This window comes from Lissotriton helveticus, chromosome 1_1 (genome assembly GCF_964261635.1).
Source record: "Lissotriton helveticus chromosome 1_1, aLisHel1.1, whole genome shotgun sequence".
NCBI classification, from domain to species: domain Eukaryota; kingdom Metazoa; phylum Chordata; class Amphibia; order Caudata; family Salamandridae; genus Lissotriton; species Lissotriton helveticus.
In genome coordinates, this window is record NC_136057.1 from 727,566,250 (window position 1) to 727,580,748 (window position 14,499).

The 14,499-nt window shown below is 39.8% G+C and overlaps 1 protein-coding gene across 1 annotated transcript in view; it reads left to right on the forward strand.

Annotated features, from left to right (window-relative positions):
- DCN (decorin) overlaps positions 1 to 14,499 on the forward strand; it is a 390,395-nt gene that overhangs the window by 265,472 nt on the left and 110,424 nt on the right. The window contains exon 5 of the mRNA XM_078674259.1: positions 578 to 691. Coding sequence (XP_078530385.1) covers positions 578 to 691 — 114 coding nt within the window. The remainder of the gene's footprint in view (positions 1 to 577; positions 692 to 14,499) is intronic.

Here is a 14,499-nt window from a genome sequence, read left to right on the forward strand (position 1 = left end):
GATCTGCCCTCTCAAACTTTGCCTAAGGAGGGTCGGTGTATGGGGGCTATGCTAGAATGTTTAAAATCAAAAGTGCAGCTAAGGACTAGGGACTCCCAGCTTCTGTTAACCAATACAGATCATGTAGTACAAGTCGACAGAAGGTACTGAAGAGACTGCTGCTGGGTCTCTGCTACTTGTCGTCTACTCACAGCAAAACAGCTGGGCTGCTGTGCTAGTGGCCATGGTGATGGCTAAGGAGACAAACTCTCTGCCTAACCGTTGATAAAGAGGAAAAAAATCCATAAGGTATAGGTAACAGCCACAACACGCAATGGCTGTAAAGCGGAATCAGTAACATTGTCTAGTGAGGATCATATGTACAGCCACACCTAAAAAGGCTAAGAATATTGCAGTTTGTGTTTGTCTCACAGGAGCTGTTTGTACGCAGAGGTTGTTTCTTGCCAAAAGCATATCTTTGAGTTTGTGAAACCATTTCATCAATTCAATAGATCTTTAAATATGACTGATGAATTTGATTTTCTTTAAAAATACATCTGTATTAATCAACAATTTCTCTATATTACAATATTTACAGAACTTGGAACCAACCCGATCACTAGTTCGGGAATAGAAAAGGGAGCATTTCAAGGAATGAAAAAGTTATCCTACATCCGTATTTCAGACACCAATATAACCAACATTCCACAAGGTAAGGCGAGTTGGGTTTGAGTGTACATTGGTCTGAATGACAAGTGAACAATGCTGTTTGGATTCTGACATCTTTCTGATTAACTGTTACTGTCAGGCATAAAGCTGCTTCTGCGTTGCAATTGCTCTTCTACATGTTTTGATTCAAGCAGCTTATTTATTTCACAAAAATGATGTCTCGTAAAATTTCTAGAAAACGTTGGGAAGTGTAATCAAAATGATTGTATCAACTTTGCCTATTCTTCAATATTCAAATTTCAGCGCTAAATTCATAATTCTGAAACTATTCCTTTTTTTAGTATTTTCTTTCTTTTTACTACATAGAAAATAGGACCCAGATCATTCCTTTACTGAGCATGAACTGATGTTAATTTGATCTTCATTTGTATTGAAAACTGTAACATTTGTGATAATCTGTTGTTGGAGCCAGGTAGCCTATAATAAAACTAACCATAGCATTTAGCCCTGACATCGTCAATACCTGTGTGGCTACTAAAAGATTATAAAAGACAGCTGAGTTTTTTTGATTCTCACCACCCCTAAGCTTTGTGAGGCATGTACAATTTTGGATTACTTCAGGAATGTTACACTCCTTTTTTTATTTAGGATCATTAAATATGTGCCAAACTGGAAATTCAAATACAATTTTGGAGAATGAAAAGACTGACTTGAAAATTATTGGAAATTACATCATTTTATAGCCTTTTAGATTGGATTCGAAAAGGATTGAAAAATGCTCTCGATGTACTCTCAGTCAAGAATACTTTCTGACAGTGATGTGCAAAATATTTTCATTAATCCATTCTTGTGCAGGGTTAATTGTTTGAGAGATATGGGAAAGCTATTGGATGCCATTTCCATCAAGGGTCACATGGAATTCTGTGCTGTGAGGATCAATGAGAAATGTCAGCTCCTTGTGATTTGTGCACACCCACCAATGACTGCACATATACCGTAAAGAGGACCAGAGAGATATTTGAGTGCTGAGAAACTTCTCTTGAAAAAAAGTCTGGAAGGGTGCATCTCTCTCTCAAGGTATCTGAAATAACCTGTTGTATATATATGAAATTAAAGAAGCACACTTGCACTGATCACTGTTACAAATGATTCTTCTAAGAATCACCTGCAATGAATTGATTCATGTTTAATTAGCAACCAGAATGGAAGACTGGGAGACGGCCATATAGAAGGCTCCAGTTTCAGCCTATTGATAAAAGTGCTGACTGCCAAAAGGAGCATTCTGTAGAAGTACGCTCCCTGCTTCTGCTTGCATGCCTTGTCGAGGTGCGCCACAAATCATCCTCATTCTGAGGTGCTGGTGCTCCTTTGAAGGCTGCAGCACTAGCTCGTTCAGCATAAGATGCTCTGGAAACCCTTCCTTTTCATTGTAAAAGTGGAAATGTAAGCCCTAACAACCACAGAAAATTAGAAAAATAAACAAACTGACAGGCATGTTTTTTCCCCTACAGTTCTGTGGTATTTGGGCTTACATTTCCAGCTCTCAGAGGAGAGATCTCAGGGGATGGAATTAACACTGACAGGTGGTGTCTCTGCATTACAAAATGAGGATTGCAAGATCGTTCCCTCTCTTGGAATGTGGAATGACATGTGACCGGTCTAATCTCACGTTTTCCCCCTTCCAGAGGAAATAGTTCCAAATCCACAACTATTTAGCACATGCTTGAATCCAGTGGTAAATGCACTGATCTAGGATCCTCTGCAGGTTGTCTGTTAAGGCAAGCAATGCAGACACTACTATGAAAAGGACAAAAACATGATTGAGAAGAACCCAGAACAGAATGTGAATTAATATGATGTCAGAGTTGATTATTTAATTTTTTCTCTACATTGTTTGCGGTAGTGATAGGAGAAAGGTAGGGCACAAGTTAAATAATACATAAACGGCCACCAAAGATTTAGTATTTCAGTAAGGCTGCTACCAATGATCTTTTCTAAGCACTGGAGCAGCAGCTTCCTACAGCCATGAATTACAAAGATGATGCAGAATCAGGGCAACTGTAGGAGCAACTTTGTGAATAACATCAGGGGGACAGAGAACCAGAGGTGGACCTAATTTAGTACTTAATGAGGTGATCTGATTCAAGGCTGGCAAGGTAAACCCCTATTTTGAGTTTAAATATAGAGTTTATTAAATAAAGAACTATACAAGTTTACAATCTGATGAGTCAACAGTGCAATGAGTACATTAAGATGTCTTTTGATAAGTTTAATAAATTACCTATATATCAACAAAAATGTGAAAAGAAAGCGAGAAAGTAAGAATATGTAGCACAAACACATTGTATATAATGAATAAAGAATTCGATACAAAATGTCAAAATAGCAACAGTATAGAGTAAATTTGATAATGAAATAATTGAATGGAATAAAATATTGGTACACAAATCAATTAAGCCAACAGAGAAGTAAAGGACACTTAGAGACTTCTTCGGTTAAGGGTTGATGTAAGATAGCAGTTAAAGTGTAGGAATCAAGAAGAAATGACACTGGTGACGAAAGAATGTTTCTTTTGATAGTGCGTAATTGGGGTGGTATATATTCTATCCAGTGTGTGATAACATACACCATATCACCATGCTTGAACGGATATATCAAGAGAATTTTTCTAATATTTTTTTATTTGTTGCAATGCAACTGCAATTAGTAAATCTACAATTTGCACATTAAACACACAATCATTCAAATTATCCAAAAGGCTTCCTAAAAACAAAATTGGAAAAGGTGAAATTTATGTGTGTATGAAAAAAAATAGAATTGATTAGTGTTTTATGTCTGAAAAAGAGAGATTACATGACCAGCAAAATAATGGAATTGTGGAATTAGGTTTGTGTAGGATAACCAGGGTAACCATAAGTCTGTTGTATATGAAAAATAGATTTTGAGTTGTGTTGGCAGCCCAAGAGGTTTACATATCTTGAGCCATATTGTTTTCCATAAAGTGGGGAAAGAGGTATATAAATCAGTTACCCATTGTAACGCCAGTACTGCTTTTTGTCTAATATCAGGGAAGGTAGGAAGGATACTATAACTACGGAATGCTGTAGAAAAAGACTGAGAGCTAGGGTTGTGGTGGGGAAGCTTTATATGTAGATGTAGTAATTGAACCAAGGGAAGACTAGGAATTGGAAATGACAAGGATCAGGGAATGACATTTTTTTTAAAAGACCTAGGGATTCTAAAGGTGGATTGAAGTTGAGAAAAGGAGATAAAAGAATGATCCAGAAATAATTGATAGGTCCATTTTAAACCTTTTGCTCACAAGCATTTTCAAAAGACAGTTCTATTATTAAGTTTGATTAGTTTATTGTGATAAATGGAGGGATGAAGAAATTGATCAATGACTGAAAGGGTAGTGATATATATTGGACATAATAGTCTACAAGCTGGAAAAAGGACAGTGACTGAAGTGACTGAATGTCATAAATTCTGAAGAAGAGAGGATGAATAACAAATAACTCTAAATCTTTCCATAAGGGGGACATATTTGTGAATTCATCTTGTTGGTTAAGGGCAGATGGTTAAAAAAAGAAAGCAGTATGATATGATTGGAATGCAGAGAAGCTTACTCCTCTTTGGAGTCTATTAGATTGTAATCTCCTGAGAGGTTTTTATTGTTCCATAAGAAAGCAGTTAAGATAGCATACATTGTAATAAAAACAGAAGACTGAATATTAATTGGGATTGCACATAGATAGAACAGGATGATGGGAACCAACCTACCCCATCATGAGACAAACAATGGATGCCATTTGGAGGTAAGGGTAGGTAGAGTTGTAAGAAGGGTAGTAGAATTAAGAGAAACTGTTTAGTTTGAGGTATCGGTAAACCAAATAACCAAATACTTATTTTTTACCGTATTTAAAGAAAATCAGATGATAAGAAATCATGTTTAAAACACCATTTATTAAGAGGGAGAATCTCACATTTGTCCGAATTAGAGTTATAACCCGAAAGTGAGGCAAAAGTAGAAACTGTGTCCAAAAATGGCTGCAGGGAGGAATCAGGGGGAACATACATAAGAGAATATCACCAGCGTAAACTGCTATCTCTGAAAAAAAAGGTAGAAATGAACCTATTAACAAAAATTGATACTTTAGGAGATGAAAATAAAAGATAGACTAAATGAATAAATCTTTGCCCAAAACTAAAGTAAGAGTAGAAAAAAATAAAACTCTAATACATACGGTCAAAGGACCTTTTTGCCTCCAGGGAGATAGTGGCTAATGAATGTTTATATGATTTGGGTTTGTTAAAAATGTCAAAGAAAAGCATGGTGCATTTAACAAATCTAGATTCTTCCCTGCCAATTAAATTTAGAAGAGACGGAACCAGGCATAAAACAAGAATTTTAGTAAACATTTTATAATCAGAATTGACAAGGGAAATTGGCCAGTAATGTTTACATAATCTAGGGTCTTTATTTTCTTTATAAATACAAAAGATTAAAGAATCTTTTCGAGTGCCAAAGGCGGTTTTGAAGAGGCATAGAATGTAAATAGATGATGTAATTTTGGACGTAACACTTTGGAGAAATCAAGATAAAATTCAATGGGAAACTCTTCAGAGCCAGGGGTTTGTCTTTTTTTAATAAAGTTGATTGCAGTGCAAATGTCCTGCACTGAGATATTCACTTAAGAGAAGCAAAGATGGTATTTACATCAAATTCTTTACAAATAGAGAAAAGGTTTGAATTGATGTCAGTTTGAAGAGGATTGTTTTCTAGTGTATAGAGATTTTTATAGTATTTTCGTAAATGTGGCCAAGATATTGTAGTCTTTAAACACAGTACCTATTTTGACATGATTTTTTTTTTTACTTTAAGATAGTTTTCCAAAGGTTTGCCTACTTTATTCTGGGCTTCTTAACATTTGCCACTGGATTTAAGAAGACAGGAGGCAGCATGTTCCCTGGAGAGTTTATTAAATTAAGATTTGAATTTTACTAATTTGTCCAAGCATGTCTTAGATTTGGATAAGTAGGAGTTTTCTAATGTTTTGAAACTTTTCATGATATCTAAGACATTTCTTAAAGTTGCTTTCTTTTTGTTTGAGACAAAAGTCATAATAAAGTCCCTAGAGGCAACTTTGATGGAATCACAGCTGATTTGCAAAGACATATCCAGATTTGTATTCAATGTAAAGAATTCACCTATACAATATTTCAAACATTGTGTAAAGGTTTTCTAATAAAAGGGAAGTATTAAAGTGTCAATGTCTTGTCTTTATCAGAGAAGTGAGAAAATCTAGATCTAAGGTTACTGAAGCATGATCTGAAATTAAAATAGTACCAATATAAGCATGTAAGGTAAATTGATATTGGCTTTAGAGAGGAACGTGTGATCTATCCTGCATTAAGTGGAATGGACATAAGAAAAGAATGTACACTCTTTTTAAAAGGGATTGCATAGTCTCCAGGAATCTATAAGGCCTCCTTGTTTGATGGTTGAGGTGAATTGTTTGTGGATGGAGGAAGGAACAAAAGCAGATTTAGAGGAGCGGTACAAAAAAGGATGAATTACGAAGTCACAGTCACCACCAAAAATTCAATATTCATCAGTGATAGACATCAATTGGTGTGTAATAATGGGTCATAATTATTTATCAAAATATCTAGGAGCATATACATTAAATACAATAAGCTGTAACTTATTAACTGGTAACTTCAATATAAACCAATACCTTCCTGGTCAAATTCTTGTTATATTAATGCAACATCTAAGGTCTTTTTTACAAAGATGTTGTAACACAGCAATGTCAGCATTTTATTTGGCTAAATTAGTTAGTTCTCTTTGTCATTTGATGGGTGAACCGAACCCTTTAAAATTCCAACTAATTGCACGTAAACTCATAGAAAACAAATTAAAATGTACCCCCTACAATGTACACATAAAGAGTCGCAAAAATCTGTACTTTAATGAAAAACTGTACATAGGAAACTATTAGTAGGAAAAAGGAAGAGAGAGAACACAATGTAAAATGTAGAGAACAGTTGAAGATCATAACAAGAGCTGGGGAGATGCAAGAATAAGAAAAGAGGGGAAGATATAGTAAGGCAAAGAAAGGGATGAGTGATAGAAAAATAAAATAAGAAAATTAGAAAATATATCTACCATAAGAAATGCTGAAGAATACAAGTAACATACCAGGTAGGAAAATAAATCATTTGGGGTGGTGAGACCCTGGGGGAAGATAAAAACAACCAGAATCCAGAGGGAACTGGAAGAGGGCAATCCAGACCACATATATGGATATAGCAAGGTGAACTCTGATAGAGGCACAGGACTAGATAGTAAATGCGATCTATCTACAGTGTGAATATAAAAGGCATCTACCACAGGATTAAAAAAATTACATGTCAGTTTTCCAATCTTATCAGTAAATAACTGGTTCAGAGAGGAGCAGAAATTAATTAGACCTACTATGAAACTTCAGCCATGTTTAGCTACATATACCTTCCCAACCACAAACCTCGCTTTGAATTAAATGTGCATAACCCACATTCCATCTAGGAGACTGGGATTTTCGCAATATACTAAAAGGCAAATGTCAGAAGTTTTAGTGTATCATTTTAACCATTAGTGTGCATGAGGAACAGGAATATACAAAAACTCTAACCACCAGCCTGTCTACCTTTAGCATACAACTGGAAGGCTCCATGTAAATGTCATTGTTTCCTACTTGGAAAATCATATTTGTTGCCCCGTCTAGACATTCAATACAAACCAGTTGTCTGTTAGTAATTTCTATGCAAACATGGGCAAAATGTCTCCTTCATTGAAAATATTTGAGCTGTGGGATATCCACATTAAATCTTAGTTTGTTAAGTGGAAGCTTGTAGATGTACATCATGTCCCGTTGATCTTTCCATCAGCTTTAATAGCACATTTCTACTGATCACTAGATGTTTTCTTCTTTGCTACAATCAACAGTGCGCTCAAGGCTTTCAGTTACAGCTGTTGATACCTTCATATCTGGGTGTTTTGACAGTAACTTCTCCTAGATCCTAGGTTATTGGTGTCTCGGTCTAGTTGATCTCTAGGAAGGGTATCACATACAGTTGTTGGACATGCCCCACAAAACAGCGATATAACTTAACAGTACTAACCTTGCTGCCAAAATATGTTTCTAAGTCATTAAATTAAATTCAGCCATGATAAGGTTCTAAGAAATTAGTAGATACTACGATAGAAAAAAACAATTTTGCAGAGGGTAAGACGTGGAGAACAAGAAGGAACTGCAATACAATATTCTAGATGGAGCACCTTTCAGGTTCCAAGTGTAAACAAACCTACAAAGGTGATATAGCAGCAGAGATTTGCACTGATTGGATAGTCAGCTGTTTCACTAGCCACCAACAAGTAATGCTTGATAGTCAAAAGAAATTAGCACATACAACAGCATTCAGCAACTGATACCCTTGGCTTTCCTCATTAGGCTGTAATAGAGAAAAACGACACCTTCATAATTGTGTGCAGGTTGTAAATGTGACAAGCACGTCACACCCTGCCGTTTATCCATCACAGGGTGTAGACAATGAGTGGAGACAGTAAGGTTAGGTGCACAGGGAAGAAATCCTACGATTGTTGGGGAGCTGCAAGAAAGGATTTTATCAACAAATGTACTTGTTACATTCAAGGCGCGATGCAGATGACAATCTTACCAGAGCCAGTGGCATGAAGTACAAAACTTCACTCTAATTTTGCAGTTTATTGCTTTACTCAAAACAATGGCAGGTTTAGTTCCTATCTGTAAATGCGTAGGCTCATCTCTGTAACTTGACTGGATGGTGGCACAGCTTCCCTGAATATCCCTGAAGAACAGGGATTTGAGGCGTGGTGGTTGCCAGCCACTGTCTTTGTCACATAAACAATGATTACTCTTCACCAGTGCTGTATTTTATAGAATTATGCCAAAAGGCATGCAAAGGTTTTTATTTGTGTAATTGCAGAGCCACTAGAGGCATCCAGTGAAAATTGCCACCAGGCTTCAACTGACCAAGGTAGAACATTCAGGTGACAAGATACTAAAGCATCTCAGGTATGTACCAAAGACACAGAAGGGGTGAATTAGGGCAAAGAAACAGGAGGCCAGGAAGGAACTAATAAATAAGGGACTATCGTAACAGCAACACAGAATAAAACTGAGAGACGCTTCTGATGCAAGAATTGCTGCTGCAGCCTCCACAGAGCACAATCACCATGAACTGAGGGAGAGTAGAATAGTTGTGAAAAGAGGTGGCAGAGTGCAGGTAAGGTAAAACTAATTTAATCTATATCACCATTCCAATCAGTGTGGAGCATACCAAGGTAAGGCATCAAGGGTTGAAATAAATGTGAAAAGGGGACAGTTCTAATGTAATTTAGATGTAAAACAATGTTAAAGTAAGGAGTAAGATTATAACAAGAATTCTCAACTCAGGAGGGTTGGATGTGGTGTTCTGCCTTTGTGACTTACTTGTACGGCAATAAAGGCTGTTTATTACTCTCCCCTCATATTCTTGGGGGGATGATTAACATCTATTAGTGTGCACAGGTGCAGGCAGTAAGGCTTAGTTATCATTACTTTGCCAGCCACAACAAACCTGCTTGCAAAAAATAATCTGCAATATAAATGATTCTTTGTCCCCCTCATTTAAACTCACTCTAACCCTAGTTCCACTAGCCCTAACCCTATCCCTATCTTGAGTGTATGCTGTACCCCAACCATTAAAAATTCCCAAACCCTTTCTTTAAACATACACCTGCTGTTAGACTTGGCACCTTGGCGTGGGTCTCCCTTCCATTTTTTGCTGTTGCCTCCTGCGTTTTTGCTGGTCTAGATGCTTTGGGCACTTTGCCACTGCTGTTCAGTGCCAAAGTGCAAGTGCTCCCTGTTTTAAATTGTTGTATGGATGAGTGAATCCATGATTGGCTTATTTGATTCACTTTTCAGACCGTAGTACAGTGCACTGTGTGTGCCCAGGGCATGTAAATCAAATGCAGCTAGTGGGCTGCAACACTGATTTAGCCACCCACAGAATCAGCCTGTAAAATTTGACTTTGGCTTGCCATTGCAGAGCCTATGTGCAGTCTGGGACTGCCATGTAGACTTGGCAAGTGCCAACACTTGCCAGTCCCTAAACCTTCCATTTTCTACATATTAGTCACCCCTAAGGTAGGCCCAAGGTACTCCTGTGGCCAGGGTGCATTTTATGTGAAAGGTAGGACATGCCCTGATGTATGTAGCATGCCCTGATAGTGAAATACTGCCAATTTAGTTTTTCACTGTTGCAAGGCTAATTGTTCCCATAGGCCAGAATGGGGAGTTTGTTTATAGCATCTTCTAAACATAACTGACCCTGGGAACAAGATAGGAAAATAAAGTTTAGTATGCCTAAACTCAGAATGTTAAAGTGCATATTTTAGTGAGTGTGATTTTTACATTCTATGTTTCAAAATACCACTTTTAGAAAGTAGGTATTTTCTAGCCTAACCATCCAGTGTGCCTCTGGTAGCTTTGTGTATTGCATGTCTAGCTTTTGGATGACAAGGGCTGGAGAAGGGCAGTGGCTCCAGAAGTCTGATGAGTCAGGGCTGGGCTGAATAGACCTGGGCTGCATTTAGGGTATGGGGAGGAGATTTCGTTTTCACCTGAATGGACCGGGTATGCTTTCAACAATGCTGTCTCCACCTCCTGCCAGGAAGTTGCACCAGTGAGGACAGAACTGGTTTTGGCTGGGTACAGACACTCTCTGCCTTCAGAGAACAAAGGATGTTCGTGTATAAAAAAGGGGGCCCAGACCCCAGACTTTTAGATCACTTCTGGAAAATCAAGAGGAACCTTTGCCAAGGAGAAGAGCCAGATAAGCTGAGGAGGAATACTGCCCCTGTGCTGTTTGCTATCTGGAGTTGGCCTGCAGTGGCTACTTGCTGCCAAGGAAAGGAGAAAAAGACTTTGCTGTTTTCTTTGTCACCTGCTCTGAGAAAAGATCTCCAAGGGCTTGAAACTGAGCTTCCCTCCTGTTCTGAAGTCTCAGGGAAACAAATACTTCATCCCTTCTGCCTCTCTGCATCTTGAACTGCTGTTTCAACTGCTACAGAAGGAAATTGCAACACCAACGCCCGTGAACGACGCCGCTGCCTGCACCGGAGCCGAGTACACCGCTTGTGACGTCCATGACACAATGTCCTGACTCGCACCGCAGCCCCGACTTCACTGATGATCATTACTTTGCCAGCCACAACAAACCTGCGGAGCCAATCCTTGACGTGGGTGATTCCTGAATCCATTGACATTGCACCGTCGTAAGGAACCCCCGCCTCGCCGCTATCCGTAACATCACCTGCCCAACAAAGTAAGGAACCGACATCTCAGCTCCCCAGCGCTGCTGTAAGGAATAGAAGCATCACCTACCCTGGGGCCGTAAGGAACCAAGGCCGCAGGCGCCAAAGAAGCATCACCTCCATGACACCTTGCACCGTCTTTGCTTTCAGCAATTACAAGGTGCTGTTCTTTGTGGGTCTGCTAGACTCCGGGCCCGATGCCGTGCACCTAGCGGCCGGTGCTGTTGTTTGGGATTTTCATCTGTCACAACATCATAATGACTCCAGGTTATTTGTTGCTACAAGCTTGATTTGAGTGAATAACCGATTTTTACGGAAATGTTTGATACTGAATTGTGGATCTTTGTCGTTCTATCTTTTTTTGGTTTAGATAAAGAATACTTATTTTTCTAAACTGGCATGGTGTCCATTTGTAGTGTTTTTACTGTATTACTGTATGTGTCCACAAATGCTTTAAACACTGTCTCTGAGATAAGCCTGTCTGCTCATGCCAAGCTACCAAGAGGGTGGACAGGGGTTATTTTAGGAGTGTATCCCCCTTATCCTGACTAGAAGCAAGGGTCCCTATTTGACAAAGACACCTACCCCTGCCAACTAGAGACCCCCATTTCTAACAGGAGGTTTTGAGTCGAAGATGCATTGTGCAGCCCAGGCGATGTATCAGTTTCCGTGGAGCTGTCGGGCTGTATTGCAAGGGCTCACTATTCAAAGTCCAGCATCGAGGATGCATTGCACAGTCAAGGAGATGTGTAGGTTCAGAAGAGCACCTGCGGTGTTCTTGAAGATGCCATCGATAAGGGGTTTGTGGTGTGAGGGCCTGCGTTGGTGAAGCTTCACACAGCAGCATCTCTAATACTGCTTGGAGGACAATGTGGAGTACTTGCGCTGGGAGAAACCTTGCAGCAGTGATGCACTGGTTCTGGTAGATCCAAAAATGGGCTGGCAAAGCATCCTCAGGCCCACTTCTGAGGGTCCAGGACTGGGGGGAAAATACTTGGCAAGACAAGACTCACAGATGGTGGGTTCAAGGTTGTTGGAGCCTTCTGTCTCTTAGGCTCTAGTCATGATGCCAGACAAGTAGACCTTGGAGTCACTCTGATGTTTTGCGTTCTATAGATGCTGGTCCTGTCCTTCACACCCAGGCAAGAGGGTAACAGGCAGCAGTCCTACAAAGCAGCAGTAAGGAAGATTGTCAGTCTTTTCAGCAACCCAGCAGTACTTCTACCTAGCAGAGTATCCACAGGTCCCGAAGCGTATTGAAGAGTTGGTGTCTGAGGTCTAAAATGTTTACCCAGTTTGGGCTTTAAAGTGAGTTTCTGGAGATTTAACTTTGCAGCCCAGGGCTTCCTGCCTCCCCTGCTCTGGCTCCAGACTAACTACAGGGGTTATAAAAACCCTTTGTGTGGAGTCACGACACAGTCTAATTAATTGTAAGTAGGGGTGCACCCAGCTCTGCCCTCCCATCCTGACAATAGTGGCCCATCCAAGCACACCTAAGCTCTATATTGTGTGCGGCTGTCTGGGAGGAATGCACAAAGCCAAACTCTCAGCTACACCCAGTCATGTGACCCCAGGGAATGCTACAGACACTAAATGGCTAAGGCAGGAAAATGCCAACTTTCTTAAAAGTGGCATTTTCAAAATTGTAATTTAAAATCCAATTTTACCATAAAACAGGGTCTTTCATTATAATTCCAAAGACTCCAAACATGAACTGGCTAGATGCTCCAATTTGGAAATTAGAGCTTTTTAAATGTAATAAAGTAACTTCAATGCTATCCCATGGGAAAGGTAGGCCTTGCAGTAATGAAAAATAGTTTAAGAGTTTTTCACTACCAGGAAATGTAAAAAGTAAAGTTTTGTGTCCTACTTTTTGAAAAAATTGCACCTTACCCTCTGGGCTCTTTAGGGCCTACACTAGGGGTGACTTATATATTAAAAAGGTTTATTTTTGCCACGCCACAATGGCAGTTTAAAACAGTATAAATTCAACAAAAAGTAGGAGGAGTAAGGCAAAATGTTTGGGGGAAGACCAACCTAAGGTTGACAGGTCTAACAGTTAGTAACAGCAGTTACAGTCTCCATCAGAATTATGAGATGTGTAGAAACACTGCTGATCTCTTAGTGTTCACCTGGAGAATTCTGTTGCTAAAAGAAGATGAAATATCCAGCTTATAGTCCGGCACAAAATGAAGAATCACTGTGAAATTGGATTTGGAATTACAGATTACCCCCTTTTGTTAGTGGACCCCCAGCCAGAGTCGAACTCGTAATGGGCGAGATTTTAGCAGTGCCCCAAGTATCTGTAACTATGTGGTGGGGAAACCAGCTTATTATCCACACCACTCATTCTGAGGGGCTGAGTAGTGCTGGGTTATGTGTCTGTGTTATTGTTATTGTTATTATTATTGTTAGTTTGGATTTATAACGCGCCCAATCACCTGCAGGTCTCTAAGCGCTCGGAAATCGATGTTATTACAATAACTTGGCTCAACAGATCAGAGAGACATAGCTACCAGTTTACATTACGCTTAGGGCTCTACCGAACAGTAGTGTTTTCAACAGTTTTCTAAACCGCAGGAGATTCGCTTCCCTGCGAAACCCCTCAGGCAACTTATTCCATAGTTGGGGGGCCAGTACAGAGAAGGCTCTCCCTCCCTTGGTTACCAATTTGTAACGGGGGCAGACCAGCAGCTGGGAATCCAATGATCTAAGTGTTCTCTTTGGGCAGTACACCTCCAGGCGATCTTTAATATAGACAGGAGCATGACCGTAGATCGCCTTATGGGCTCTGCATAGGCTCTTAAATTCTACCCTCTCACTAAGAGGGAGCCAATGAAGATTCTGTAGTAGAGGGGAGGCATTCGTTCTTCTAGATAATCCAAAGATCAGTCGTGCGGCATCGTTCATCACGACCTGTATTCTGTTGGTCAGCGTTTTTGGGAGGCCAAGATAGAGGGCATTCCCATAGTCAATCCTTGAGATGACTGTCGCTGCTACAATTGAGCGCAACATAGATTGAGAGAGAAAGGGAGCTAACTTTCTCAGTTGCCTGATGATATTCGTGCAGCTTCCCACAAAGGAAGATATTTGGCTGCACATTGACAGGTCACAGTCTAGTTTAATCCCCAAGCTCTTTACGTTCGCACTTGGCTTTGGGGCTAAGCTAACTCCGAAGGCCAGTACAGATCGCTCCAGGGTGAGGTGGTAGATGGTATTACCAATACCTCGGTCTTATCCGGGTTAATCTTTAACAGGTTTTCCGTCATCCATCTTACGGTGTACCTCAAGATATTCTGGGCTTGAATTTGAGCTGCCTCTGTATTATCGACACCCAGCACAAGCTGAGTGTCGTCAGCATAGTTAAAAACTCTGCAGCCCATGTTGGCCAAGGATGCAATCAGGGGTTGTAGGTAGAGATTGAACAGAAGTGGGGACAATGCGGAGCCCTGTGGTACCCCGCACTC